Source organism: Apiospora marii, assembly GCF_038362585.1.
Source record: "Apiospora marii strain CBS 49790 chromosome Unknown utg000003l_segment0_segment0, whole genome shotgun sequence".
Taxonomy (NCBI): domain Eukaryota; kingdom Fungi; phylum Ascomycota; class Sordariomycetes; order Amphisphaeriales; family Apiosporaceae; genus Apiospora; species Apiospora marii.
The window spans coordinates 4923185-4950592 of NW_027117374.1; the positions used below are offsets into that span (position 1 = coordinate 4923185).

The 27408-nt window shown below is 55.8% G+C and overlaps 10 protein-coding genes across 10 annotated transcripts; 6 read left to right on the plus strand and 4 right to left on the minus strand.

Moving 5' to 3' along the window:
• Positions 1-526: 526 nt before the first annotated feature.
• On the plus strand, positions 527-1504 carry PG985_005069 (uncharacterized protein; the record flags this gene model as incomplete). Its single annotated transcript, XM_066824838.1, has 1 exon — positions 527-1504. One exon carries the CDS (start codon positions 527-529, stop codon positions 1502-1504), a length of 978 nt encoding a protein of 325 aa, XP_066687998.1.
• Positions 1505-2160: 656 nt separating this feature from the next.
• Positions 2161-3576, minus strand: PG985_005070 (uncharacterized protein; the record flags this gene model as incomplete). Its single annotated transcript, XM_066824839.1, has 1 exon — positions 2161-3576. The coding sequence occupies one exon, from the start codon at positions 3574-3576 to the stop codon at positions 2161-2163; it is 1416 nt and encodes a 471-aa protein (XP_066687999.1).
• A 1532-nt stretch (positions 3577-5108) lies between these two features.
• Positions 5109-5291, plus strand: PG985_005071 (uncharacterized protein; the record flags this gene model as incomplete). The annotated part of the gene is made up of 1 exon (XM_066824840.1): positions 5109-5291. The coding sequence occupies one exon, from the start codon at positions 5109-5111 to the stop codon at positions 5289-5291; it is 183 nt and encodes a 60-aa protein (XP_066688000.1).
• A 1148-nt stretch (positions 5292-6439) lies between these two features.
• PG985_005072 (Alpha beta hydrolase) lies at positions 6440-8189 on the minus strand (the record flags this gene model as incomplete). The annotated part of the gene is made up of 2 exons (XM_066824841.1): positions 6440-7798; positions 7860-8189. 2 exons carry the CDS (start codon positions 8187-8189, stop codon positions 6440-6442), a joined length of 1689 nt encoding a protein of 562 aa, XP_066688001.1.
• Positions 8190-8613: 424 nt separating this feature from the next.
• Positions 8614-10610, plus strand: PG985_005073 (mitochondrial intermembrane space import and assembly protein 40 protein; the record flags this gene model as incomplete). The annotated part of the gene is made up of 4 exons (XM_066824842.1): positions 8614-8743; positions 9857-9906; positions 10070-10509; positions 10574-10610. The coding sequence occupies 4 exons, from the start codon at positions 8614-8616 to the stop codon at positions 10608-10610; spliced, it is 657 nt and encodes a 218-aa protein (XP_066688002.1).
• A 658-nt stretch (positions 10611-11268) lies between these two features.
• PG985_005074 (uncharacterized protein) lies at positions 11269-14721 on the plus strand (the record flags this gene model as incomplete). Its single annotated transcript, XM_066824843.1, has 1 exon — positions 11269-14721. The coding sequence occupies one exon, from the start codon at positions 11269-11271 to the stop codon at positions 14719-14721; it is 3453 nt and encodes a 1150-aa protein (XP_066688003.1).
• Positions 14722-15648: 927 nt separating this feature from the next.
• Positions 15649-16563, plus strand: PG985_005075 (S-adenosyl-L-methionine-dependent methyltransferase; the record flags this gene model as incomplete). The annotated part of the gene is made up of 1 exon (XM_066824844.1): positions 15649-16563. One exon carries the CDS (start codon positions 15649-15651, stop codon positions 16561-16563), a length of 915 nt encoding a protein of 304 aa, XP_066688004.1.
• Positions 16564-17436: 873 nt separating this feature from the next.
• PG985_005076 (uncharacterized protein) lies at positions 17437-18187 on the plus strand (the record flags this gene model as incomplete). Its single annotated transcript, XM_066824845.1, has 2 exons — positions 17437-17995; positions 18081-18187. 2 exons carry the CDS (start codon positions 17437-17439, stop codon positions 18185-18187), a joined length of 666 nt encoding a protein of 221 aa, XP_066688005.1.
• A 624-nt stretch (positions 18188-18811) lies between these two features.
• PG985_005077 (glycosyl hydrolase) lies at positions 18812-21556 on the minus strand (the record flags this gene model as incomplete). Its single annotated transcript, XM_066824846.1, has 3 exons — positions 18812-20829; positions 20887-21324; positions 21394-21556. 3 exons carry the CDS (start codon positions 21554-21556, stop codon positions 18812-18814), a joined length of 2619 nt encoding a protein of 872 aa, XP_066688006.1.
• A 1895-nt stretch (positions 21557-23451) lies between these two features.
• Positions 23452-25785, minus strand: PG985_005078 (transporter aclS; the record flags this gene model as incomplete). The annotated part of the gene is made up of 1 exon (XM_066824847.1): positions 23452-25785. One exon carries the CDS (start codon positions 25783-25785, stop codon positions 23452-23454), a length of 2334 nt encoding a protein of 777 aa, XP_066688007.1.
• Positions 25786-27408: the final 1623 nt, after the last annotated feature.

The window sequence follows — 27408 nt, forward strand, 5'->3', positions numbered from 1 at the left end:
TAGATTCAGTAGAAGGGGGGCCTCCTCAATGCGAGGAATCCTGCCTCAGTCGCACTGATAGATCCATCTTATAAATATAAATGTTTCTGGTGTTGGTGGTGTGGTTGCCTGGAATCCAGAACTGGGCAGATTTGAAATCCACTTTCCAACGGTTGTCACGGTCGGTCATGTCTAAGTATGTACATAAGATGTCAGGGACATGTAGGTTAGCCTGAGAAAGGTGGTGGCTGCCTGGAATTTGGTACAATACTCGGTAGGGGACTCAGGCACAGGATCTCCAATCGACCCCGCAATTTTCCCAATTGAATTAATTAGGAAGGGACCTGGGCGCGTCGTGTCTGGCCGATACTTTTGCGCCAACCGAACTTCTCTCGAGTTACTTCGAGTACCAACCAACAACAGCATTCCCGCATTCTCATGATGAAAGACTTATGAAGTAGATTTCTGCAATCGATTACCCTCCTTCTTGTCTCAACTGCACTGCTGCATCGCCTTCCACTCTGATCTACTCGCCAAGCCAACGACAATGGACGGCAGCAGCTTCGCCACGCCCGCGGTGCCGTACAGCTCGCGCCCGCCGAGTCCCCCCTCCATCTCCATCCCGGCGCCGGCCTTGGCTGCGAACAGCGGACCGATTAAGGTCGTCCCTTCGTACGCCAACGTCGACCCGCGCGACCTGACCCCGGAGGCCCTCGCCATCATCACGGGCGGCATGCGCGAGCAGACGGCCCGCGACCTGACCGGCAGCTGGAACTACAGCGAGCGGCGCAACGCCCAGCCCATCCTCGACTTCCTCTACCTCGGCCCCTCCAACGTCGCCCGCGACCGCGACTGGCTCCGCGCCAACGGCATCACCATGCTCCTCGCCGTCCGCGACGTGCGCATGGCCCACGCCCGCCTCATGGCCGTCGACGCCGTCGCCCAGGAGCTCGGCATCCAGGCCGAGCACATCGACGCCGATGGAAGTTCCGGCATGATCAAGGCGCTCCCCGAGGCCGTGCGCATGATTAACAGCCACCTGCTGCAAGTCTACCACAGCCAGGCCGTGCCTGACCCTGCCGCCGCCGCCGGCGGCCAAGCGACAACGACAACAGCCACCAAGGAGGGCAGCATGCTCATCAACAAGCAGGAGTACAAGCGGGGCAAGGTCCTGGTCTTCTGCGAGACGGGCAACGACCGCTCGCCCGTCGTCGTCATCGCCTACATGATGGCCGTCCTGGGCATGAACATGGTCCAGGCGTGCCAGTTCATCCACTACCGGCGGTTCTGCGTCAGCCTCAGCGAGGAGGTCAAGTTCCTGCTGTTCACCTACGAGGGCCTCCTGAACGCCCGGCGCACCGTCAACCAGTACGCGAACACGGTCGCTCCTAGCCCCGCCGCGTCCAAGGGGAAGCGGTACGCCGACGAGATCAACCAAGACGAGCAAGACGACGGCGACGCACAGAATTCCCGCCCGGGCCTCGCCCCCTTTGTCGACAGCAAGGATACGGAAATGGATCTCTAGAGAAGAAGAGGCCGGGAGTTGATTGGTGTGTTTTACGTTTGCATGGTTACGGGAGTTTTAAGGAATGGCATATACCCTCCCTGTTTGCAACATTTATGAGGCTCAGAAAGGGTGTTGTACAGTACAGTATACATATAGCATGGAGTTCAGGAAGACCCGCTCGATTGGCAGTTTTGTTTTCATGATGAGTACAGACATTTGGTTTGCTGGGTAATCCCGGAAGATTATGAAGCGGAATAGACGAAAACATGACCTCATACATTGACGAAATCACTAGCCAGTGGTTGTTTTGTGATTGTATCGAATACCCAAATGATAAGCGAACGCGCTGTGTGGGCTGGCAACTGTAAAGCGGTGCATGGGAGCTCAAACCGAATTATTGCCAATGCCTAACTTTGAACTCTTTGGAGGCAAGGCGAAGTCAGGATGTTGCCCTTATTCTCCAGTTCCAGGAATTGAATCCAAAAGCAGCAATTGTTGACTGGCGAAGCCTCATAGCGTTGCTCTTATCCTTAAACGCAAGGCAAGATCTGATTACATACGAGTCACGAAAAGAGTCACGATGATTAAATATAACCATAGGCAAGTGGAAGGCTTTCATCATAATTTATTGCTACCGTGAAATCGTCTCTAGCAGAAAACACAGACAGGTCTATTTAATGCGACGCAACGCTGGACCGGGAAGCCTTTTTCCGTAACGTGCGGCCCGTCCCGCCGCTCCCCTCGTGGCCCGACGCCGGCTTCTCGCCGTCTTCGCGGGTGACGCTGCTCTCCCGCGCGAGCGGCGACGGGTAGTCGGGCGTCAATGACCGGTTGTCCGCCATGGAGCTCGGCCGCTTGCCCCTCTGGGAGCCCGAGGACAGGTTCTGCCTCTTGACGCGGCCCTTAGTCGACGCCGTCGAGGCGTTGCTGCCGCGCCTGCTGCTGGGGGCGGGGCCGCTGCTGCTCCCCTCGGGGCCGTCGGCGGCGTCGACGACGGTGATGGGGGTGGTGCCGCGTGATATGGAGCCGGCCGAGGTGGATGTCCGCCGCGCGCTGCCGCTGCCGCTGCGCGATCGCCGGTGCTCCTTCATGACGGTCGAGTGTTGGCGGTGGTGTAGTGGTGTCTTCTCGTCGGGCGTGCCGCCCTGGCGCATCCTCTCCAGCCTCTGCTGCCGGCCGGGTAGCCACCAGAACCAGCGGCTCTGCTGCTTGGCGAACTCCTTATCGCGCTGCTGCAACTTATGGCGGAGCAGGGCGCGGCGCTCGTTCTCTCGTTCCCAGTATTCGGTGCGGTAGAGTTCCCAGTTCTCGCGAAAGTTAGGTGAGAAGGGCTTGGGCAGCAGTAGCAGCTTCACGTAGTCCCCGCCCGGCGCCAGGTCCTCTTCGTGACCGCCTTTCTCCTCATCGCCGCTGGTGAAGGGCAAGGGCGGGTGGTCCTGGTGGGATAGCTTGAGCTCCTTCTCGACCTCGCGCAGGATCGAGGGCTCGACGAAGCGGTACTGGCCGGCCTTGTTGGAGAAGGCGCCATAGGTGATGAAGAAGCCGATGGCGGACATGACCTCAACAAGCCAGGACCTCTTAGAGACGACGAGCTTGCAGTTGAAGCCGCGGAGCCCACGGTTGGAGATGGAGAACCAGCGGCGCGGCCACCGGACCCCTCGGTCCCAGATGCCCGTGGCCCAGACCAGCAGCGCCGTGACGATGCCGGCCATGAAGCAGACCTTCTCCGTCATGTCGACGACCCAGTAGACGCTGCCACCGACGCCGACGCCGTCCTCGCGGGGTGCGAAGAAGAGGGCGTACCCAAACCCGGCGAGCCACAAGCTCAGGAGCCCCAGGAAGAAGGTGTGCTTCCGCCGCCGTGTCCGCAGCTCGAGATACTGGGCCCGCAGCGACGCCTCGAGGATCAGCAGGTTGAGGTAGATCATCGACGGCGACGAAGGGGTGTGGTGCAGCGGGTCGCCCGGCTTCATGCCGCCGCCGCCTTGGCTGCTCGCGATGGGGCTCGTGCCCGTCGGGGGGGATTTCGACATGGCCTCGCCCGCGGGCGTCGGGGCGCCCTTGACGATGGAGTCGACCGAGTCGGCCATGGTTTGTTGGGGGTGGTGTGCGGCTCAGTAAACCCCTCTTTCAGGCAGATTTCGACGCCGCGTGGTGGTGTTGCGTAAGGCAGAGGCTCGCTACGCCTGCCCCAGTAATGTTTCTTTCGATAATGTAATGTATGTGTATGGATGCATATGCGTATGTACTATTCTTCCAACAGAACAAGGCGGAGGACGGGACGAGGTCGAGAAGAGAGGAGAAGAAAAAAAGAGTATTCGACCGTCCACGTCGGCGAGCGGTTCACCGAAATCCTTCCTCCTACTCCCGACAATGCATTCGTGTGACTTCGTGAGGGGGTTGTGCCGCTGATTATGGTTCTATGCGGTTATCGGTTTCGGTATGGGTATGGGTATGGGCGAAAAAAAAAGGCTGAGCTGCGGCCGCTATTCGTTCGTTCCTCCCTGCAGGACAGGAAAATCTCCTTGGGCTCCAAAATCGCGGTGAGAGGTTGCGGTTCCTCGTCGTTGGTTGGGTCGTACGTTCACGTCATTCTGGGAAAATGGAGCAAAGAGAGGGAAAAGGGCGGGATGCAATTCACTGAATTTGGTCCTGCCGTTCTGCTAGTTCTGGAGCACAAGAGGAACCACGCCTGCCACCGGACCAAACCCAACCCACCGCCCTGCCACCCACTGTCCAGTAGATGCCACCCACGCGGCAAGCACCACCAAAACCCACCCAAGCCCGCCAACCCCCGGCCGAGCTGGACTTTTTAGCGGGAACAGGCCCTAGCTCAAGCTACCCTTGTCCAGAGAATCGCCCGTCATTCTTCCCAGTGCTACAGGTAGCGCCTCATATTACCAAATCACTCGGGCTGTTTCTGACTTCACCTCATCTCGCCATCTCTGGAACTAATCTAACAAACCACGGCCGTACGAGCGATGGGTGAACCCGTGGATATATCTGCATGCAACAAGAGTCCGATAAAATCAAAGTCAAAGATTCCACTTCCTCTTCCATTGCCCGCTTCTGCATCTCCATTGTCCCGCCCCCCGCGTTGCTGGAGCTTTACAGTAAACGCCGTATAGGAGCTTGCCCTATCGGGACGGGCCAGGAATCAGCTTACGTACCACAGCAGCAGATGAGCAGATGTTGGTGATGGAGGCGCAACCAGAATTATGCAAGTGACTTGCGTATAGCATACCGAAATTGTGTTGCGTGACGCCGAATTACACGGCATGCGGGCGAATATGGCAACGGCATAGGTAAATCAGACTTGCTCACATATCAGCCTCTGCTGATTGGGCGCAATCGTGAGCGGCTTCGCTAGGTCCCCTTGGGATGGTGAAGTCATGGTTTCGTCTGAAAAAAACCTGTGATGTATATATAAACTCGACGATCAAGTCGTAGCTTATTTTCTACGAATTAGACAATTACAAAAGCATAGTTACTGAGCAAGCAACATAAGTCGTGTGAATGTCCTCCTCCAGCCAAGTCCAGCCAGAAGAAACCCCCTCGAAAAGACCAGCCCCAGCCCAGACAACCCCAAGCTGACTCGACATCACATACCGCACAAGTCACCATGCCCCCTGTCAAGGAAGTCAGCGAGATTCTCACGTCCGAGAAGCCAGGGAGCAACTTCACGACTGCTCCGTGCCTCGGTAGTTCCCCATCCGCCTTCGCAGCGGCGGTGCCTCCATCTCCGACAGTGTACAGGGAACGCCTCACCACCGCCTTCCACCCGGGCAAAAGAACAGGTCTCTGACAGCCTCTGACGATCATGAGGCCAGGAAGGCCGAGGCAGCCCTGCCTTTCTGGAGACGAGTGACACGGGAATTGTGTGACGGCATAACGCGCCCATTTGGCCCACGGCATCAGGGGAAAGCGTGGAAGGGACGTTGGAGGGGAATGGATATGTCTCTCAAACATGGAGTGGCTGGCTTTAACGGGTATGATGCTTAAGCCTCGAACGGAGGAGTAGAGCACGGTGATATCACGGGTTTTTATTGATATGGCAATCGTGGTTTGGCCCCTGGATGATACCTCCGTTGGGGAGATGGGGAGGGGGATAAGGACAGGGGTCAACGGGTCTGCATAAAGTAAGAGAGCCAGACATCCAGCACTATACAGACAGACACGGTAGTATTATTATATGGAATAATAAGACGAGTTCAGAAATGGTCAAAGGGAAACATCAAAAGAATCACATCAAAAAAAGTAGAGTCATGATCTGTTGGATGTGCGAGAGAGAAAGGGGTGTTGAACGAGATACTGTTTTGCTTACCTCTGATCTTAATTATCGTGTTTGTTTCAAAGCAAGCATATCCATCCCAAACCCTCTCTGTGTCTTCTGTCGTTCATCAGACGCGCGGTAGACTGCAGACGTTCTGTTCCCATCCTCCCTTCCATCTATTTAATCCCCCAGTGCCCACCGATCAGGCGCGACTGTTATCGAGTTGAGTTAGCCTAATTCTCATTGTTTAATTCAATTCCAAGTGTCACGCGCACCCAACTTGACCAGGCGACTCTTTTTGGTGCTGTTGAAGTACTCGGCGATTGTTTACATTTATGAGCACAGCTTAGCTGTAGCTGCCAGGCGCTAGGGGTGCTCTTTCACCTGTAGCTGACCACTGCTTCACTGTGACAATGAGCAAACGCTTTGCTCTTGAACATGATTGCTCCGACATTAAGTGACCGCCTAACCTATCTATGGTATCTCGTCGGCGTGGGTGGGTAAAATCTCTATAGTACAACTCTGTGTATCCCAATTTGGCTCAGCGATGCTGATGGGCATATATATCCTTGTAACAAACGCACTGAAGACAGTGCCTTCACACCCAGACGAGAGACCTTCTCGCATTCCCATAAAACAAAACCGTCTAAACGCCCCCATATGCAGCTCCTTATGTACATCTATGCCGAGTCCCGGTCACGGAGCGTTTGTTTCCTCGTTTCTTCCATTTCTGCCTTCATCACCTCATTGAAATCGTCTGCGTTATCCAAGTACAGGTGGTGGCCCGCCTTCTTGATAATGACCACCTTGGCCGACCCATTCTCCTTGCGTTTCTCTTCGTCGGTGCTGTTCAGGAGCGCCTTGACCCTCGCCTGCTTGAGCTTCTCCTCAGCGGCGATACCGCCCTTCTTGTCCATCCAGTCGTTCTCGCCATACATGAACACGATGGGGAATCCCGTCTCCTTCACCGCCGGGGCCGATTCGGTTGCGGGCTTGATGACTTGGCGGCCGACATCCTGTATGCGGTTGATCACGGGGCTGCGGGCGAACGCGCCTGGTGCGAGGAGGTAAGGCAAGGCGTATTCTCCACTCCCCCTTTGCCGAAATAAGGAGTAGGCATAGTCATGGAGCGTTTGCGCCTCGTCCGTTGGCAGATGGTCAAATCTACGCGATGTCCAGCCTGACACAAACCGAGGGCCTAAGGGTCCAGATAAGCGGACAATGCTGAAAGGCGACACGTTGGCATCCCACAGCCAAACCAGCCAGCCAGGGTACGGTCTCTTCTTCGGCGTCTCGGCACCCGCGGGCTTGGTGCTTGAGTTCTTGACACTGCTTTGGTTATGCGGCTGTGTTGTTGCTTGCTGATCCTGGGTGAACTCGTCCTGGAATGTTGACTCCTGGGGCTCGGGCAGTTCGGAATTCACGGCGTACGGGTCTTCGGGGATTCCAACAGGAGAGGCCAAGATGAGTTTGTTCAGATGGCCTGGGTACTTCAGAGCATACGACACGGCCAGGTAACCGCCCAGCGAGTGCCCCAGTAAGGTGAATTTCTCGAGCTTCCGGGCCTTACGCCAATCTTCGAGGGCATCAATGAACCAACTTTCTGATTCCGTGATCTTGCCAGCCTGGTCTTTCGCGTTGATCCGGAAGGGAGGGCGCGTAGAGTTGCCCATACCCAGCATGTCTAGCGCATACAGCTTCCAGCCTTTGGTACGAGTCAGGGGCTCGAAATTCTTGTAGTAGAAGCCGAGACCGGCACCATAGCCATGGAGCATGACGAGCGTATCTTCGTGGGGTTCGTCGACATGTTCGACGGAGAATTCATTGAGGCCGCGGTTCTTGCCCGGTAGTTGCACCATTTGCGACTTCCATACTCTGGGACCAAAGGGGTCGATCTTGGCCGAGGTTTCTTGGGACCCGGGATGCTCGGCAGACGGCAGGGCATCTAGGGGTGCCACGCTCTGCGCGACAGCCTCTCGGAGGTAGGGGATACATGATATAACATTTCGTTCGGCGATCGGCGGTGTTACGCTGGTCCACTACTGAATACTTAGCACTCACACAGGCCCGTTGCAGAGAGATATATTAAAAGGAGCATACCCATTGGTGAATAGCATCCCGGTATCCCAGGGGGAAGTAGGTTCGCGACTGTTTTGACGCGTCCTGGCTCTTTGCTTGTTCCTCCTTTGCCCTTTGCGACGCCAGCATCGACTGCTGCCCGCCGGGCTTGGGATCAGACGCTGCAGCGGCTTCACTCGACATGTTAGTCAGGAGTGTGGTGTTGGGATCTTTGTTGAATTTCTGTACGGCCGCGATGATTTTCTTCGAGGATTGGACGATGTTGACGGGTTCTTTTTGGAATCGCTGCACGGCCGCGATGGCTTTTCTCGAGGACTGGAAGACGATGGAGGTATGAGAGTTCTTGATCATACCGGACAAGTGTCAGACGTAGGCGGTGGTGGGGACAGCACCGCCTACTTAAGGAACGTCCAAAACTCCGGTGATCTGGAGGAAATCAGATATCCGAGCCGAGTTGAGACAAACGGCACTAGTCAGTCTATTACGTCGACACCCGAGTTGACGGCAGTATCGTGCGCATGCAGGGACAGGTAGGCTCCTAGGTAGGCGGTAGGGGGGTGCGCTGAGTTGAGTTGAGCCGAGTGCGAGAGGCGAGAAGTTGCGACAGGACGCGGCGATAAGCGGCTGACGGGAAGTGCTTTAGCGGGCAGCCTTTGCGATCGCTACTACTGGATGGGCTGTGGGGGAGATTGGTGGGAGCTGAGAGTCAAGCTCGATGCGTGATCCGACCCCTGCACGCCCTGCACTTACAGCGGGTTCCACGGATTTAAGCGCAATGTCTCCGAGTCATCAGGTACAGTCGGCCTTGCTAAAATTCCCGCTCCGGCTCGACCTGGTGGCCGAGAGTTTCTTTTGGGAGGGCGATAAATGGAAACCCAAGTTCAGCCTCCAGTATAAGCGGGATGGTATTTTCTATATTTAATCTTGCCCGGAAGCCTCTTCGTTGAAGATCAACGTCTTCTTGCGTACCGCTGTGCCCTACAAGACTTCGTCCCTGCATGCAATCGAACACCGTGGGTTCAGAAGCCCCTCGGTATGTCCTTCAACACTTGCTCTTCAAATTCTTCCAATGCTTTTACACATTACCCCAAGTTAATGCTACGATGTAATACATTGCAAGCATATACTGTTATAAATAAAGGACTCGCATTCAGGCAGTGAAAACCCGTTTACGTCGCGTTTATACTGGTGGCGGTACACCAGCAAAGAAAGATACCCCCTCGTTTTGGGTTATGACCCGGACCAAACCAACATCGCTACTTAACAAGGAGTCTTTTCTATATTCAGGCGATGTTATATCCTTCCAAGCGCATTTGACGTAGACTGGCGATATTGGTACTCTACATGTCCCGCAATATTGTGTGTTCTCCTGTCTCGGCAAATGTCGATGAAAGCGACTAGACGTTGCAAGAGGCAGGGCTTAAAAGAGGGCGCGGCAGGTACAGCAAAACGAGGGGTGAGGGATAACTTGGCATTGATGGACAAGATCCAGTTGATCTATCTACAAATAGATTGCATTATGTAAGTGCCTGGCTGAAGCCATTAAAGATTTGACACGCTTTCCATGCGAATGGATCTGCCTACTTGCTACGAGGAGGAGCAGATAAGCATGGGCGGGTAAGAAAGCATGGTGGGAGCCGCAGCTACGTCATTGCGTCATTCTATCGTGAAGAAGCAGGAGAGGAGCTAGGGTGGGAGTAGCTGGGAAGAAGCTCTAACCTGATGAACCACTTTGGGGGAGACAACCTCCCGGTTTTTCCCCATTCGCCCAATCCCATTTCATTCTTGGCCACTGATCACATGTGCATCGGTCTTCTGCTTCCATTCAACACCAAAATAGAATCTTTCCGACATACCATTTTTTGCTGGATTCTGTCTTGAGCAGCATCAATTCCGTACTTGAACACCCACTACTGCTTGCTACCCCAAACCAACACCGAACATCATCAGTGAGTGCCCACAATGCTTGGCCAGATCGACCTATCATCTGATCTGAACCCAACTGACGTGCCAATCAGTGTCGTACGCAGATATTGCAGCTTCCGGCCCCAAGCAGAGCCCCGAAGAGGTATGAGCGTTTTCCTCCATTGTCTTGTTATCTGTTTCTGCAGCGGTTTGGAGCCATCTAAGGCGGGTTGCTGCAAAGGCTGGAGCTTTATTGGGTCTTCGCAATCGTTGCGCGCATTTTATCGCACCGTTTCTCTCCCTTCACCGCTCTAACTGTTATCCAGGCCGCCGCCCCTCAGCCCCCGGAGGTCGTCTCCACCGAGTCGGCCAGCACTTCGTCTTTGGTCGACGTCGACACCCCTTCAGTCCGCACCGTCCCCTCGGACTTCGGCGAGCAGGACATCCAGACCGAGACGCAAGCCGCCCGCCGCGACCGCGAGGAGGAGCAGCGCCGTGCCGAGTCCGATCTCGCCAAGAAGAAGGCCGCTGGCAAGGCCAAGGCCCGCAAGGCCGACAGCTTCTTGACCAAGTGGTTCGGAGACATCAACGACGAGGCTAGCACTGCGCTTGTCATCAGCAATCTCGTCGGCGTCGTCGGTCTGAGTGGTTTCTTGGGCTACAAGGCCTGGGACCTGCACGCACGCAACCGCCTCACTTGGCAGAGCGTCGGTCTCGGCCTTGGTATCATGGGTGTTGTTGGTGCCGTGGAAGGTGTTTTCGGAAGGTAAGTTTAAATCGAGCCAAGACTCTGCGAATCTGCGCACAATTTGGACTGACACCACGGCTAGATACCTGTACAAGGGCAAGAAGAACCAGTCGTCCTAGGGGGCCATGCTAAATCATTCACTTAAATGATTGCCGGTTCTGTATGTTTCTTCGGAACAGAGCTGTGCTCAGTCAGGAGTTGTCTAGGGTTTATTCGGAGTCTTTACTCTTTGCATTTCGATCTGCATTAGTCCCCCGTCTTGCGCTGTAGTCGTTTCTGCAACCCTTGGTACTAATTTCAAAAATTCAACTTGAAGTTACTGACTTGGTATTTGGAAATGAGGCACCCTTATGGCGTTTGCTGACCACTTACTGGGCCTCGAGACTCGCCTGAGCTGACGACATGCAACAATGATATGCCTAAAAATCCAGAGAGTAATAAAATCTCTCCGGTTGCATCACTTCCAGGTCAATGTGCTTCTTTGTTTCCGTGTGCCTACATCCGCAAGTCAAAGCCGCGTCAGTCATCCATTACCCATAAAGCTTTGTCTCACATTGATGGCCTCAAGTGACGACCAGGAATGCAACCCGTAACCCGAAAACAGCCAACATCTAAATACAATTGCTCTTTATACCTTTTCTTTTCTAATACATGACTATGGCCATCTGCTCCAACAGAACAGGCTGTTGGAGAAACACAGTAAGATCGCTTTGCTGACAAGGCAGCATAGACAGCAGCAAGTGTGCACATACATCAAATCCTTTGACTTACTACACGATGGCCGGTTCCTCTAGCGGCAAGCAATATAACGACACCACCGGAGCAGGAGCAGCTGGGAAGAAGAGAGCTGCGGTTGGCAGCCATGACAATGGCAATGCCAAACGTCCGCATTTTGGAGCTAGCACCACCGAGAAAGCGTTGGTTCCCGTTGCAGATCTTCTAAATGTCGACTTCTGGGGCTTCACTAAGCTCTGCCATCGTCACGAGAGGCAGATCGGCGACCTGGGTAATCCCTTTGAGGCCCTCGAGCGCTGGGCGAGGCATGCCCTTCCGCGGTCCTGCTGGGACGACTCTGACAAGCAGGTGGGCCATTGGATGCGGTCCGAATCGCTGGGGGCGGCTTACATGTTCCAAAACGGCTACTGTTACGACAATGGGCGGGAGTTTGTCACGGTCCCGACATACGGCCAGTGGCTCGAGTACGACGGCTTCAAGCACTTTAGGTCGGACGAGGGCATAGAGTGGTACTCGATTCTGAAGACCCATAGGCTGGAGTTCGATACGGGGAATCCTGCGCACCCCTACCTGACCGTCGGCAGTTGGACGATGTCACGGTTTGGCAAGCCGGTCATCGTCGGCAAGGACAACAACTTCTACCAGTCGGTCTTGGACGCCTTTCGGGAGAGGAATCCAGCCACGATCTCTCATGACAAAGAGATCGAGGTGCCGATAAAGTATCTTACCATGATCAGCGACCTGGAGCAGGAGCCGCCGCGGCCAGACTCGAGGGATATGTACGAGTATGGGCCTTATCTGCGTCTTGTGGGAGGATCTGCGCATTTTACATCGTCACAAAAGCCATCAGTCCCCGAGAAAATGAACATTGACCACCCGGAGCACAGCAACATATCCGAGGCCAAGTCCGTATCCGCTTCGTCCAGTAAGGAAGCAACAGCGGTTCCCAGCAATGGAGGCCAAAGGCCCGTGAGCGAGAAAACACACACAACTTGGATCCCGCCGGCACCCTCTCCTCCGCACACACCGGAGAAGCCTCGCACTGCTCCGACCAAGGCTAGCCATGGCTTAGCGACGCCGAGCTCATCCGGATCTGCGGGCCCAAACAAGACTATTCGTGGACCTCTCAATGGGAATGCCCAACAGGGCCCTACAACGGCGCCTGGAAAGGAGAAGAACACGTACGCGGGCCCCGTGACAGGGCACTCCAACAACTACAATACGGGCTTGGCAACGCCGGAAAAGGACCAGAAAACAAAACCTTCTCAGTCCGCTTCTATCTTTACTGCTAGCCGGCATACTGTTGCACCCTCCACGGCTGACCGCCCTACTGCCGCCCCCTCTGCGACTGGCCGCCCTACTGCTACCCCCTCTCCTGCCTCGCGCCCTACTGCTACTCCCTCTGTTGCTAGCCGCCTTGCTACTACCCGCTCTGCTGCTGCTGCTACTCAGCCTGCTGCTACTCATCCTGTTGCTACTCCCGCCGCCACTCGCGCTGCTTCCACAGCTACCGGCACCAAGGCAACCGCGCATGCAGAGAGAGAGCCAGAAGGAGAGAAGCATATTTCAGGCACGGGAGGATCCGCCAAGGTCTCCAACAATTTCCCTACGATATACAAGGGTCCACAGGCGGCCTCAAAAGCACCTACCTCTACTGGGACTAAAGCACAGCAATTCGGGGCCACAGGCTCTTTTTCTAGTGCGAAAACAGCACAAAATAAGGACGACGCAACTGCAGACGCGACTTCCGAGATTTTGTCCGTAGCTCAGGAAACTGCCTTCCATAGAGCCTCTATCGAAGCCCAGCTCTCTGCTGAAGTTGCTGCTCAACGAGTTCAGACCGCCAATACAAATGTCAAGGCTATTACCCAACCCCAGGAGCTGCACGGGAAAAGCCAGGGTTTGTCATTTGGTGTCGAGATGGAGTTCATGATCCCCGTGGTACTGGAGGAAGAGCGTGATGGCACAGACATAGACGATGAGCTTCTCCCATCTCTGAATGTTATCCCCTTTGTGCCAGGCGAGGACCGGAAAAAGTATAGCGATGCTAACCCCGGTGCCGATATGGAAGTGCGGGACTGGGTTGAAGAAAAACTCCGCAGCACCTTGCTCGATCTTCGTGTGCCCGTCATTGATTCGTCTGGCGATTTGATCAACGCAAACGCCGTTTCTGAGCGCGTATCCGCAGAACGGAGCTACTGGGGTTGGAAAATTGTCAACGACGGCTCGGTCATGATTCCGCAATCGGTCGACTACGCTTACAGGGGCGGAAAGACACGCTGGGTTAGCTTGGAGCTGATATCTCCCGCGTACTGGGCCACGCCCAAGAACCTCGGCGAGATCCGCCGCGTCGTGAGCGCCCTCTCAGGCCAGCTCCGCGTCCTGACACCGAAGACGGGCGGTCTGCACGTCCACGTCGGCCGCGGCAAGTCCTCGTTCGGGCTCGGGGAGCTGAAGCGCCTGGCCGGCCTGTGCTACGCGGCGGGCCCCTTACTCTCCCAGCTCCACCCTAAGTCGCGCCACGGCAACCTGTACTGCCAGAGCAACCGGCTCTACTCCAACCTTGCGCACGGCATGACAATGGAGGAAGCCATCGCCGCCCGCTCCGGGTCCCAGGGCGTCGGCAACCACGACGACGGCGAGGTCCCGCAGGTGCCCCACGCGAATCCCATGTGTCTGGGCCCAGCGACTGAGGAGTCGGGCCAGCGCCCGGCCGACACCCCGCGGTTCCAGCGCATGGTTCCGCGCGGTGACCTGCCCCGCGAGGAGCTCTCAGCAAAGGAGTACCGACGATGGGAACTTAACGATAACTCGGTTTCCAATACTATGGATTCTCCGCGCGACGTCGTGCCGGCCATCAACGAAATGTGGCGGGCGCCTACCCCGACTGACCTGGTGGCCGTGTTCCAGACCTACAACAGCAAGTACTACGCCTACAGCATGGCGCGGTACGTAAGCGAGGACTATGCCTGCAGAAACGACAGCGTCGGCGTGTATTTCACAAGCCTGCCCGACGACGTTGCCGCTGGCTCCCACGACTCCAACTCCTCCTCGGCGATGGCCGAGGACGGCGACAACAGCAGCAGCAGGAGCCGCCGATCGTCCGCCTTTGCGCCCAACGCCTTCAGCGACACGGCTTCCCGGCACAGCAGCACGGCCGGCCAGCACGTCAAGTCGGAGACGGTCGAGTTCCGACAGGCGGCCGCTACGCTCGACCCGGACTCGGTGGTGGCCTGGGTGCGCGTCGTGGTCAACCTGACGTGCGTGGCGGTGCACTCGCGCATGGAGGAGTTCTCGCGCCTCGTGCACTGCTGCGCCAAGGCCGAGCGCGAGCCCGCGTGGTACGACGCCTTCGACCTGCTCGTCGACCTCGGCATGCCGCGCACCGCCCAGTTCATCCAGACCAGCATGCTGTCGCGCAAGACGCGCACCCCGTGGGCCGACCTGCCCGAAAAGGAGGCTCTGATGCCTAGCGGAGGAAATGGAGCAGATTAGGAGGCGGTGGGAGGAGATCCAGAGAGAGGCGCATTCCAGTGAGATGAAGTAAGGATGAAAGTGATGGCTTGGCTGCGTGAGGGCATTTCTTTAGAGCCTTGAGTTTGTACAGTAGTCATATATCCCTTTTTGTTTATTATCGATGCATCCTCTTCCTAGTTGCTTCTATGATCATGAAAGTCGTAGCAGAGGTGACGAGAACTTCCAAAGGGTATCTCAAGATGGCTCTTGACAGGTTTAGCATAAAAATACCTGAACGACAAAGCTTGAGAGGCGGTCATCAAACCATATACGCCTGTTGCGGCGTGTCCGGTTTCGGTCACGCTCTTGCCGATAATCCGCGGGGACGGCAACGGAGAAGATCGAATGAGAGCCGTTGCTTGATGCAGTGGAAGGGAAACCACAAGGATGGTACAGGGGATTTGGAACGATTAGAACCCGAGTAGAATCACATGATGCCGTGGATGAAATCCTCGCCCGTTTCAACGATCCTTCTTTCTCTGCGATACATCTCTATGCCTGGAAAAGTCGCCCGGAACTATCATGTTGATTTGATCTATCTGTGCCTCGATGGATTGTGGGGCCCCAGAGTAGACTGAGTAATCAAGTCCCAGTCCGAGGCACGGCACATTCAGTTGGTCAGACGTGGATCGACAAAATAATCTGGGCAAGCACAACCTAATTGACTTGTGTTGCAGCGGTGCATGTAAGCGCCGTGATTGCTGAGGGGCCCGGATCCGGCACACAGGAACCCTGCTCCCCATGAACCAACTGACGGCAACTCGTATTCTTTGGATCACGCAACCAACCGCTCCATGACTTCTTCACTCTGGGTTGTTAAATCGCTATCTTCAAGTCTTAATCTTCGCCCTCCATGCTTCCTATCACTACATCGAGCACAGACTTTTGATCAACTTACCAGTAACCATGGCAGCGGCGACAGACAAGGTCCGCAGAGAGGAGCCAGAGATCAACTCGAATCCTCAGCTGCAGTCGTATTACCAGTCCTTGGAATCTCGAGTCGGATACAGGCTCATGCTCGGTGGCACTCGGCACTTTGGATTTTGGGACCATGACACCTATTGGCCGTTCCCCTTTTCGAAAGGTCTGCGGAACATGGAGGACAAGATGGCCCAAGCCTTGGCGCTCCCTGCTGGTTCAATGGTTCTCGATGCCGGGTGCGGCGTGGGCCACGTTGCCCTGCGCATGGCCAAAACCCATGGATTGCACGTGAAAGCCATCGATGTGACGGATCATCATGTCGTCAAGGCACAGAAGAACATCAAGCGTGCCGGGTTGCCGGAAGATGTCAGCAGCGCGCAAAGGATGGACTACCACCACTTAGAGTCCTTCGCAAACGAGTCCTTTGACGGCATCTACACGATGGAGACCTTGGTGCACGCAACGGACCCCAAACTTGTCCTCGAGGGCTTCTACCGCCTCCTCAAGCCCGGCGGCCGCCTCGTGGAGTTCGAGTTCGAGCACGACCCCGTCGACGAGGCCAGCAAGGGCCTCGCGAACTCGATGGTCAAGATCAACCAGTACTCGGCCATGCCCACCAACGCCGCTTCGCGCCCGGGCGTCCTCAAGACGATGCTCGAGGCGGCCGGCTTCGAGGACGTCGTCGTGCGCGACTACTCGGAGAACATCCGGCCCATGACGCGCGCCTTCTTCGCGTTCGCCATCGTGCCGTACCTGTTCGTGCGGCTGTTCGGGCTGGAGCGCCGCTTCATCAACACGGTCGCCGGCGTCGAGTCATACCGCGGGCGCGACCATTGGCGGTATGTAGCGATCTCAGCCACGAAGCCGCGAGGGTCGACAGAGGTCTCGACGGCTATTTAGCAATATGCTGCGCTGCATATGGGGGATGCCCCATCCAGGTTGTGGCTATTGCTGATGTATGGAAATGTCCTGAGTTCCAAGGGAAAGTGATCGCTACCGGGTTATTCCATTTGATTCATTCAAATTTACCCCGTCGGACTTTAGTAGAGTGACATTGGCGGTGTCATTGTGTGGGTAGCAGTAGATTCGGACGACATGCGGGAACCGGCTCAATCCCCGTCGCCAATGCGACTGCAATGTATGTTACCTCCCGAACTTAGCGTCCGCATATGCGGAAAGCAGGTTTCGCAACATGTCAACCATGGCTTCCCCTGGTTCCTGACAGGGCTGTCTCAATGCGCGCCGGCAGTGCAAAAACAGAAATGCGGATGGCAGGCTCGGCAGGGGAGGCAGGCTCGCAGGGGCAACCCCACGTACGAGGGCCCCAAAATAACCCACGGAGTCTCGCCCCAATTCGGACGGGGTTGACAGGGGCCGCTGACTCGTCACATAGTATAACGGACCCCTATACAAGCAAACTCGCCGAGGCGCCCCCTGGGATGGAGAAGAGACTCTGGTCGCTTGCCCCGAAATGTCCGTCTGCTCCAAGCATATATATATCATGATGCGGCTGCGATTCTTTTGGTGAAAGAGAGCATCCAGCCACCAAGCAACTCTGCAGCATCCAGCTAACTATCGTCTCTCTTTCGTTTTCTGCATATCCAACTACCAGTCTATCTTTAAACAACCAACATCATGCGTTCCACCACAGCAATCATCGTTTCCCTTGCGGCCTGCGCCGCCGCCGCCAATGACAACGTCTGGAAGGCCCCCACGGCATCTGACAGTGAGTACCTACCTACCCGACGCACACACTCGGACCGAGTTCGGTAGATGGATGGAATGGAGTGGCTAACGGATCCCGGTACAGAGCGCAGCCCCTGCCCCATGTTGAACTCGTTAGCCAACTCGGGCTACATCAACCGGGACGGCCTCAACATCTCGCTGTCCGAGTTCAGCCAGGCGCTGTCCGACGTCATCAACCTGGACCCGGCGGCGACGAAGCTGGTGACGGCGGTGGGCATCAAGGCCTCGACGACGGGCTACGCCGACACCCTGAACCTGGACGACCTGGACAAGCACGGCGTCATCGAGCACGACGCCAGCCTCAGCCGCGCCGACTGGGAGAACGGCGCCGGCGACAGCCACAGCTTCAACAAGGACATCTGGGCCCAGACCCTGTCCCACTTCACCACCAACACCGTCTCCGTCAAGCAGATGGCCGCCGCCCGTGCGGGGGCCATCGCTCGTGCCAACGCTTCCCACCCGGATACTTTTACGTATGGCGCCGCCCAGGTCCAGGGCAGCTTGCTCGAGTGCGCGCTGGGCTTGTCGGTTTTCGGCGACGAGACCGGAGATAATGCCAATCTTAAGCACCTCCGTGTTCTCTTTGGTATGTATTTATTCCCCTCACTGGTACTATAACCCCCACGGGGTTCGATGCATATCCGATCGAATTTACTGACGGTTCATCGCAGAGGAGGAGCGCCTGCCGATCGAGGAGGGCTGGGTCAAGCCGGCGAGTGCCATCACGTCTACCAAGGCACAAGCCCTGGCCGCCAAGATCCTCGCGGCCACTGTCTAAAGGGCGACGAACTCCCCGGGGTGCGTGTCCATGCGTCTCTACGGGGCCATCGTCGTATGGCCTTGGGAACACGCACCCATTACGGTTTTACTGTGTCACTGATGGGTAACGAGGGTTTTATGTATCAATCAATATAACGAGTGATGTGCTATGCGATGAGAAAGAAACTCTCTGTGCTGCTGCTGATGTGGTGACTGTCGAAAAAGATATGCTGTTTGAGGTCTACTCATCACTACAAGCGATTCGAACCTGGACTAGATGATAGCAGGGGGTAACGCCTTGACTACCCGAACCCTTAACGTGCTGTTGATCAAGCGCAATGATGACTTCAAAGGGCCAATAGTTGGACAATGTATACGTGATGGGTCGCATGGACTAAAGCAAAGGTTCTTGGTAAAGGAGCATGGTGTTTAATTGGCCTGGTAAAACGACAGGCGCAAGACGCTCAGTACGCACTAGCAAGATGATGAATTCAACACATTGATTCATAGAATTTTGTTTCCAACCGATCCGCTAATCCGCAAAAGAAGTAGTGACTGCATCAAACCCCCTGCTGCTGTAACCTTTAGCCTCCTCCCGCCCCCTGTTGCCCCTACAAGGATCCCTCTCCTTCCCCCCTCTCTCCTACAGCGGGGGAGCGTTCGGGTCCTCCATGCACTGGTCGACGCGCATGAGCTGCTTGCCCGTGGCCTTGGCGATCTGGATGAACTGCTTGAGGTAGCCGACGGTGGAGGGGTAGAGGTAGTGCATGACGACGAGGTTGCCTCCCTTGTTGACGTCGCGCTTGAAGGCCTCGAGCTGCTTCTCGGGCGTGTCCGATTCAGCCCACAGCCAGTCCTCGACGTCGACGCTCCACTGCACAATGTACGGCTCGTCGACGACGGCGGCGAGGCGCTGCCGCATCCGCGCCCCCTCGGTGCCGAAGGGGGCCCGGAAGTACGGCGTGTGCATGCCGTCGAACGTCGACGCGACGGCCCGGATCATGTTGCTGTACTCCCAGTCGATCGAGGCCTCGTCCGGCAGGCCCTCGAGGGCCGGGTGCGTGTAGCTGTGCATGGCGACCTGGTGACCCCGCGCGGCCATGTCGTTGTACAGGCTGCTGAGGTTGGTGGAGGGGTCCTGCAGCGCGGCGCCGACGGTGAAGAAGGTCACCTTGATGTCCTCCTCTTTGATCGTGTCCATGACCTGGCGCGCGAAGGCCGGGTCGCCGTCGTCGATGGCGAAGGCGAACGAGTTGGGCCGCGTGCAGGCGAAGACGAAGCGGCCCGAGGGCAGCTTCTCGGGCACGGTCCAGCCGCCCGGCACCTTGTTGACGATCTCGAGCTTGGAGAAGACGGTGGCGTCGGTCGTGTAGAAGCCCTTGAGCGCGAAGCCGACGAGGCGCTCAAAGTTGACGTTGAAGTGGTTCATCGGGATGTAGATGTCGAACCCGTCGCTGTACCGCGCCGCCTCGAGCGAGTCCCACGTCTCCGGGAAGGGCTGGATCCGGTCGTCGCACTTCTCGTTGTGCTGCTGCAGGGCGATGCTGAACTTGTTGCTGCCGCTGTAGGCGATGTGCAGGTAGGCGTCCTGCCAGTCCCGCATGTCGCGGCACTTCTCCGTCAGCTGCGTGTTCCACATGAGGTCCGAGTCGTTGGTCTTGAGCGTCATCTTGTTGTTGCGGAAGGTCAGGCTGAGACCCTCGTCGCCTCCGTGCCACTCGCCGAGCGCGTTCGTGTTGGCGTTCTTGAACTGGTCGACTACCATGTTGGTCGCCTTGCTGGGCGGCGCCCCCACGGTCGCCGTTGGCTCCGACGGCTGGACGGGGGGCTTGACGACGAACTCCCGAACCGTGTCGCCGCAGTACAAGGCGACAGGTCCGAAAGACACGGGCTTCTTCAGGTTGGAGATGTAGAAAGTCTCGAGCTTGGACAGGTCGATACCCGAGAACTTGCCAAATGGGATGCTGTAGAGCTTCTCACTGCCGTCGAACGTCCAGCCAAGCTGCCTGGTCGTCAAGGTCACGCTCTTCGCATCCTCGGTTCCACAGGCCCCCTTGGTCGAAGCAAGCTGGACATCAAATTGTGAGCCTGCTGGCGCAGAGATCCTCAAGGAGATGCCACCGTAGTTACGGGCATCCATGCAGCCAACCTGCGTGTACCAGTATGAATCCGTGTTCTTTGGTGTAAACGTCACCTTGTTGTCTCGGACGACAACCGATTTCATGGTCCCATCATCGCTAGAGGACTTCAGCAGCGCGTTGTAGTACAGAAACGTCAGACGGGACTGAGACGCGAAGTCGTCAATGGCTAGAATACTACACTCTCCGTCTTGCCGGGCTGCAATCTCCCGCTCCTCGATCTCTCTCCTCTGCACCTCCGGGGGTCCTGGAGCTCCCGTGGGCTTGGGAGGGTCTGGGCGAGGAGTAGGTCCTGGAGGAGCAGTGGCTCTGGAAGCTCCGTCCCACCAGTCGTCGTCATCGTCTTCACATTCCCAGTCCCACCAGCGACATGACGAAGTTGGCCTGCGTGTGGTCGTGCGACGTGTCGTACGCCGCGTAGTGGTAGTGGTTGGCGGCGGCGGCGGAGGGGGCGGTGAAACTGTGACCGTTACCGTGACAGTGGGTGGCGGCGGCGGCGCTACTGTGGTAGTTGTGGTCGGAACTGAACGAAATTGTGAGCCACGGAATACATATTTCTGTTCGTCTCAGCTCTTTATACATACCTGGATCAGTTGGAGGTGGCGGTGCCGGGGTCCCCACCACAGGAGCTGGACATTGTCCAGTTGCCAGACATTATCGGTTCCCGTCAAGCCTTTTGAGAAGCCATACCACAAGAATCCGATGACAGCGTCCAGGTTGGCATCAGGCCACGAATTCAGGGGAACCTGGATGGTTTCCAAGGTGCCGCTAAGACCGTCAATGGTGAAATAGGTGCTGTTGTACTCAGTCGTTGCCGGGTCACAATTGGGCTGGGTCTGAATCTCCAACGACACCGAGGCAGCTTCGGGCCCCTTAATGTCGAAAGACAAGGTGTCGTAGCCCTGAGCAAGGGCGGTGGTGCACCCGAATTGCTCGTATATGTACGATTCAACAGTCTCAGAAGGCGTAAAAGTCAATATGCCCCCATCAACACTCGTAGCATTCATCGTGCCATCGTCTGTCCCGAGTGGTCAGTAGCTGCCAGAAAGGGGCAGGTAGATGGGCGACGTGGCAGCAGTTTACTTACCACTTGTAGCGCCATCCAGACTGTTTGTGTTCTCAGCCCATTTGCTGAAATCGTCGATAACCAGGGCCGCTGTGCACGCTTGACCTTGCCTCCTGATGGGGGCAAAGGCAGCAGCCGTACTGCCGAGCAGGCAAGCGCTGCTAATGACTAGGCCTACCAGCATGGTGGGCTGTGATATGCCTCAAAGCTGAATAGCTGGAATCGAGCTGAGCTTAGCTGCGCGACAGGAGGAAGAGAGATTGATCGCCATGAGCGCAGCGACCGACAGCTACTATATACATTACGACTCCCTTTCCAGACCGAGATACGAGAACGCCTCAAGCAAGCTGCGTGTGATCCGCAGAGATTTGTGGATAAATGGACATGGTAACTGGAGCAGGAACGCCGATTCTCAATAAACCGTATGCAGAAGCTGAGTGTCACCCTTGCATTGCAGTATAGACTGACTTCGCACACTTCTGGCCATGGCTAGAACATACACACAGGGTACGGCAGCACCAGTCCGGAGCGTAAGGTGGTCCGGAGTATTGCATGTAATACGAGAGAACCGGGGTCTTCGGCAGAAGAGGTCATGCAGACGTCGCTTGTCACATTGACAACTCAGATCGTGGAAATGATGTGCCGAGGAGCAAAATCTGCCCTCTTGTTGCCTTGTATCCCCAGGAACATGCTCTGCCACGCGAAACACGATTGGATGGAACCTCGTTTGCCCTGACCCCCCTCGCTTCTGCATGCTGCATAATTATCCCTCTCGCTCCAACCGCATATTAAACCTCCACAGGGTCCCGTCTTGGCAAACGGTCTCGGCACTACTCTCCATATTGGTCTAGAGGAAGCGTTCCTGGAGAGAAGTAGACACCAAGCCCGTAGTGATAGTGCAGTTTTCGACTTGGTATAGGAATTTGTATAGTGTCAGATTGCATGTTGCAAAGAAGGGTGGCCTGGATGAAGCTAAGGTCCCCAATGTTGCACTGTCGCTTCGATTTGGCTGTAGTATTGCTGAGATATAGGGCTGTTTGTTGGACTAATGCTCTGCAGACATCCATCGGACGACATGGAGTGATGCGACTTGACTTCACCTGAACAGCTCCGGCGCTCGATATGAAAAACAACATCTGATAGGGGTATGTGCGATCACACAGCGAACGAAAGTGATTGCGGCCATAGTGTGGTACGAGTGGACGGCGGAATGGATGGCAAATGCTTGGTACACGCCCAGAACAGACTGCAAAAGCTTGTTTTTTGAGGAATTCCATCATGTCGCTCTCGAAATCTTCTTGCACGCTTTTTTGAATGCTTGATTTGTTGCCTAGGCAAGTGCGGCTGCCTCGTTGGGCTGCCAATGTACTGAGCCTTGAAGAGTCGAATAACTCGTTATTGCGGCCAGAGCAGCACCCACCGACTTCGCGGCCACAACCATACCAAACAAAGTCAGCAGCTCGTGCATTCCCCGATCGCTACCCTGCTAGGATCGTACAGAGAACCGCCGCCAACAGGCCACACCCTTTTTGCCGCTGTCCGGCCTCGCCATGCAGGCTACCATGCACCGGCAGATTACGCGGCTGAATTGGCACTGCAGGGCAACCCCGTCCCGGATTGATGGGAAATTCTGGGGAGAACTTGTCAAAGGCCCAGATCGAGGAGGTTGCTGGGCAGGCAGGTACTTATTCAATAAATATCTGTCGATATTCCGGGAAATACTTGGGGAAAGGTCGTATCGACTCTAAGCGACGTTGCGGAGAATTGAAAGGGCTCAAGAACTTCTCGCCAAACGCTACTCCGAGTGTAGGTGTAGATTGACGACTCGATGAGAGAAGCCGGGACGACATGGCCGCCAGCAACATAAACTTGGCTGCATTTTACTTCAAAGACCACGGCCGGGGAAATTGAAGTGACCGGGTATTGCACAGTTGAAGAAGAGGTGATTCGTAGCGAGCGTGAGTCTCGTTTAGGAGGAAATCTCCCTATGCATTATAATTATAGTCGCCAATAAAAAACAGCCTCCCTCCAATGCATGCCGCGCGCAGCTCTATTCTAATCCCAGATTGAATTTGTAAGTTAACCGAAATCGTCATTGGGTTTCCCGGAATCTACATCGTCGTCTTCATCAGTCGTTTGGCTCCGTAGAGGAGCAGCCTCCAGGGTCGCTGCCGTCGCGCCGGGCAGTCCCAGCGTGCTGATCCTCCGGCCTCTTTCGTTCATAACCTCGCTCTCCTCGTCCACGGGCTCCGACCCCTCGTCATCGGAAGAGTTATCTCCCCTCTCATTGGACTCGAGATGCTGGTTCAGCTGGCGACCGATCTCGAGCATGAAAGCACTTGCCTCAGCAAAGCTATCAATCCCCTGGTCGTTCGGCAAGTCACCATACGTCTTCCGGGCCTCGTTAAGACACCGTTGCGCCTGTATGTATTTCGCCTGCGTTAACCAGGTTTCCGCACTGAGTGCGCTCCACATTGCCGACTTGCGCCGTCGAGCGCCCCAGGCAAAATTGCCCATGCCCTTTTTGGATGCGTAACAAACCGCAAGTCGTTCCTTAATCAGCGCGTCGCCGATTGGTCCTGCGATCCTACTTTCCAGTAGACGTGTACCCCACTTGGCTGCCTCGTCGACACTAGAGCCTCCCCGGAGGCGGAGTAGTTCAAGGCCGAGTGTGAGACACCTGATTGCTCCGTACGGGGCCGTACAACGGGTGAGGTACGAATAGAATGCAGCATCGAACATGCTGTCGATCGTCTCGGCGCGCGTCTTGGACGAAAGGGTTTGTGGCATTATCAGCAGGCTGAGGGCAGACATTTCGTTGGCAGCCGCGTGGTACTTCCACGCTTTATCGCCATGAAAATCGCTCCGGAGAATGTCATAAGTGGAATAGGCCAGCTTCCAGTCCCGGAGCATGAAGGAGTAGTCGGCCAATTTCCTCATGATGGCCTCAGGGGTGTCCTGTCGATAGAATCCAAGCGAGTCGTAATTGGTCGAGCCTGGGCCGCCACTGGATGACTTGGATGTAGTTCCGAACCCCCAACGTCTAGTAAGGCCCATTATCCGCCCAGTAACACCCTTGCGCTTCGAGGCCACTTGGTCGTTCCACACCGAGACGTGCCGCTCCATTGTAGGGATAATGGATTGTGTCACCATCTCGCGTATGAAAGTGCGGATTGCTGTTGCGTCTGACTCGTATATGTAGCGTGTGGGATCCTCGAAGTCCTCTTGGCTCTCGTGCTTTTCAAGATTCGCCAACTCCTCGGCCGCAGACATCCATTCACTCGTAGGGAGCGGTATACTGTCATCGTCTGTCGCCGCGCTTTGTGTACCCCTTATCCTCAGCAAATGGCAGTGTAAGCCTAGATTGCGCTTCATTTGTTCGAATAGCGACATGGACTTCGTGATGTCATCCTTCTCTTCGTCGTGCACAAGTACGTAATATCGCAGATACTCCGAGTCTACCCAGCTGGGCAGCCGCCTCTCGCCGGCGCTTGTATCATTGTAAAGGCGGCGGAGTGTTTCTATCGGCGAAGGGTTCCGAGAGCTTATGGCTATCACGCAAGCTACGGGATGCGCAAAGGTTTCATGCGGTACTAATGGTAGACCGGAAAGTAGGCGGCGCAGGTACAAGGAATAGTACGGCGAGGGCGTCTCCGTGTCCAAGCCCTGTTTTGGGTCCATGAGTTGGGGAGAGATGCCAAAAGACTCCTCGGCGTAGTTCAAATGACGCTCCACGATGGCCTCGACATCTGCTTCGTTCCCACCTCTTCTCCGGCTCTGTTGCGACCCAGCGTCTTTTTCCGAAGCGCCGGCTGCCTTTTCTGACTGTGTTGGGGACTTGATATTGCTGTCCATAGACTCGGGATGCTCTATGCCCTCGCCATAGCGAACAAAGTGTACCGAGTAGTCCTCGTACGTGCGACTCAAGCCGTTACTATCCCTAATGATAACCTTGCCTGCCACACGATCGCCGAACGGTCGTAATATTTCCCATAGCCCAAGCTCAAAGCCCTTTTCTCGGAGAAGCAGGTCTGTATCTTCCGAGGTATAGACAGCGACGTGCGGGACGAACGCTTTGAGAATGAGGTTGAGCGGATCGCCGGGGCTGTCGCCGACGCCGTCCACGAGTGCATGGGCGTTGCTCGCGAACCCGTTGAACACAGAGCCAGATGCGAGGCGGGAGGCTGGGCGGCCGATGGGTGACTGTGAGCGCGAACCGGGCGGCGATAAGGTAGAGGCGTATAGGGAGGCCGCGGACGGGGCGGATCTTCGGTAAGGCAGCGTGATGTCGGATCGCGCCAAGGGTGTGCCGTCGGCTAGGGAGTATCTGCCCTTCTGGGCCTTGAAGGCAGAGGCGGCCATGGGCGGTGACGGTATTGACTCGAGAGGCGAGTCATGATTAGAGGACGGCATGAAGTCGCTTTTGGTGCTCAAGGTGTCTGAGGCAGGATTCAATGGCCGCAAAGTGGCCGTGACATCTGCAGCCAGCCGTATTTGGCGTGACGTATCCTAAAATGCCGGCCAAGAGGGGCAACAGACGAGGAGTGGTGTCGTTCGCCGCGCTCGTCAAAACAGGCACGAAAGCGATGAGAATAGGCAAAGAAGCACTGTCACGGGCTTGCAGGCGTGTCGGGGTCGCAGAGTGAATAGCCTGGCCTTCCGCTCAGATCAAATGGTCCCGTTCCGAGGTCGAAGCTGGGAATAGTCACTGGCAGCAGGTGGTTATCGATATGCCACTAATTTCATTGCTGCCCCATCATTGAAGATTACCTAAAATTTAGGTGCAATTCTTAGGTACCGAACCAAACATCGGAGACCGGCATCGCAAACCTCCGACCAGGTGTCTGAGGTGCACTACTTATACCTACCCACCCCATCTACCACAACAACCATAACAAGCCTCCCGGTTGTTCACCATGGGCAAGAATGGAAGCGACGAATTGATTTCTAGGATGTATTCACGATGCCATTGAGCACCTTGCTGAGACGGCTCACTGTGGAGAGCCTCGCTGAATGGACAAATGATGGGCAAACAGTGGCGCAATGAAGCCAAGCTGGACCAACTCCGCCGGAGATGGTTGTAGTGAACTTCCAACAAGAGAAGGGTCTTTTCTCTGTTATATACAACAATATCGAGCCATCAATTTCAGCAACCAAGGGCCTGTATCCGGGACCAAGACCGAGCTGCAGCTTTGATTCCAGGTCAAGCCAACAGTGCTTGGCGGAGCCAAACCCTATTTCATGGACGTACCCCGACCCATTGAATTCCATGGTTGGTAGTAGGCCCCAAAATGGTTTCTAGAAGGAATATCTCAATTTTAGGACCAAGGGACCATATGTTTGGGCCGAGAAAAATCATCAAAACAACCATGGCTTCGCAGTCAGCGCTGAGGCGGTGCGTACGCATCAAGAGCTTGATGAAGATACCATCGATCGAGGGCATTATCGGCCAATCCGGTATTGTATGACCCATGGCCAGCCACCTTCAGATGGAACATAAATGAGATCTTTCCAGTATTTTGCCCTACTGGCTAATAACATGTGCATAGGTTGTTACCAGCCTGGAAGCTGATAAATATTATTCAAACACTGTTTCTATTTCGGTATCAGTCTATGATGGTCTGTCCACAGAGCGCTGGGCAGGTCAAGGCACTCTGGACTCAATTTCATGCTCGCAATATCACCAGCGCTACAGCAGTAGCCACCGTTCTCTCGGTGATCCGGCTCCGGCGGGAGATTTGGTGAGACGAGAACAAGAACCGAGCTTCTCCTACGGGGATTCTGAGGCCATGCGAAGGTTTCTGTGGTAGCTGTCAGGGCTCAAAGGCTGGTGTTATGAGTTTGGGCAAGCATCGCTGGTTCATGGGGTGGCATAATGAGCCACCCTAGAATGTTCTTTCGTTTCTACTGAACAAATTCCCGTATAAGCTGTAGGGGAGGAAATATTATTAGCAACTGTACCGAAACCCTATCTGCCGTGACCCTCCGGCATGATAAAGTAACGCCGAGCAGGATCTCGGGTTCTTGGACCAAGGC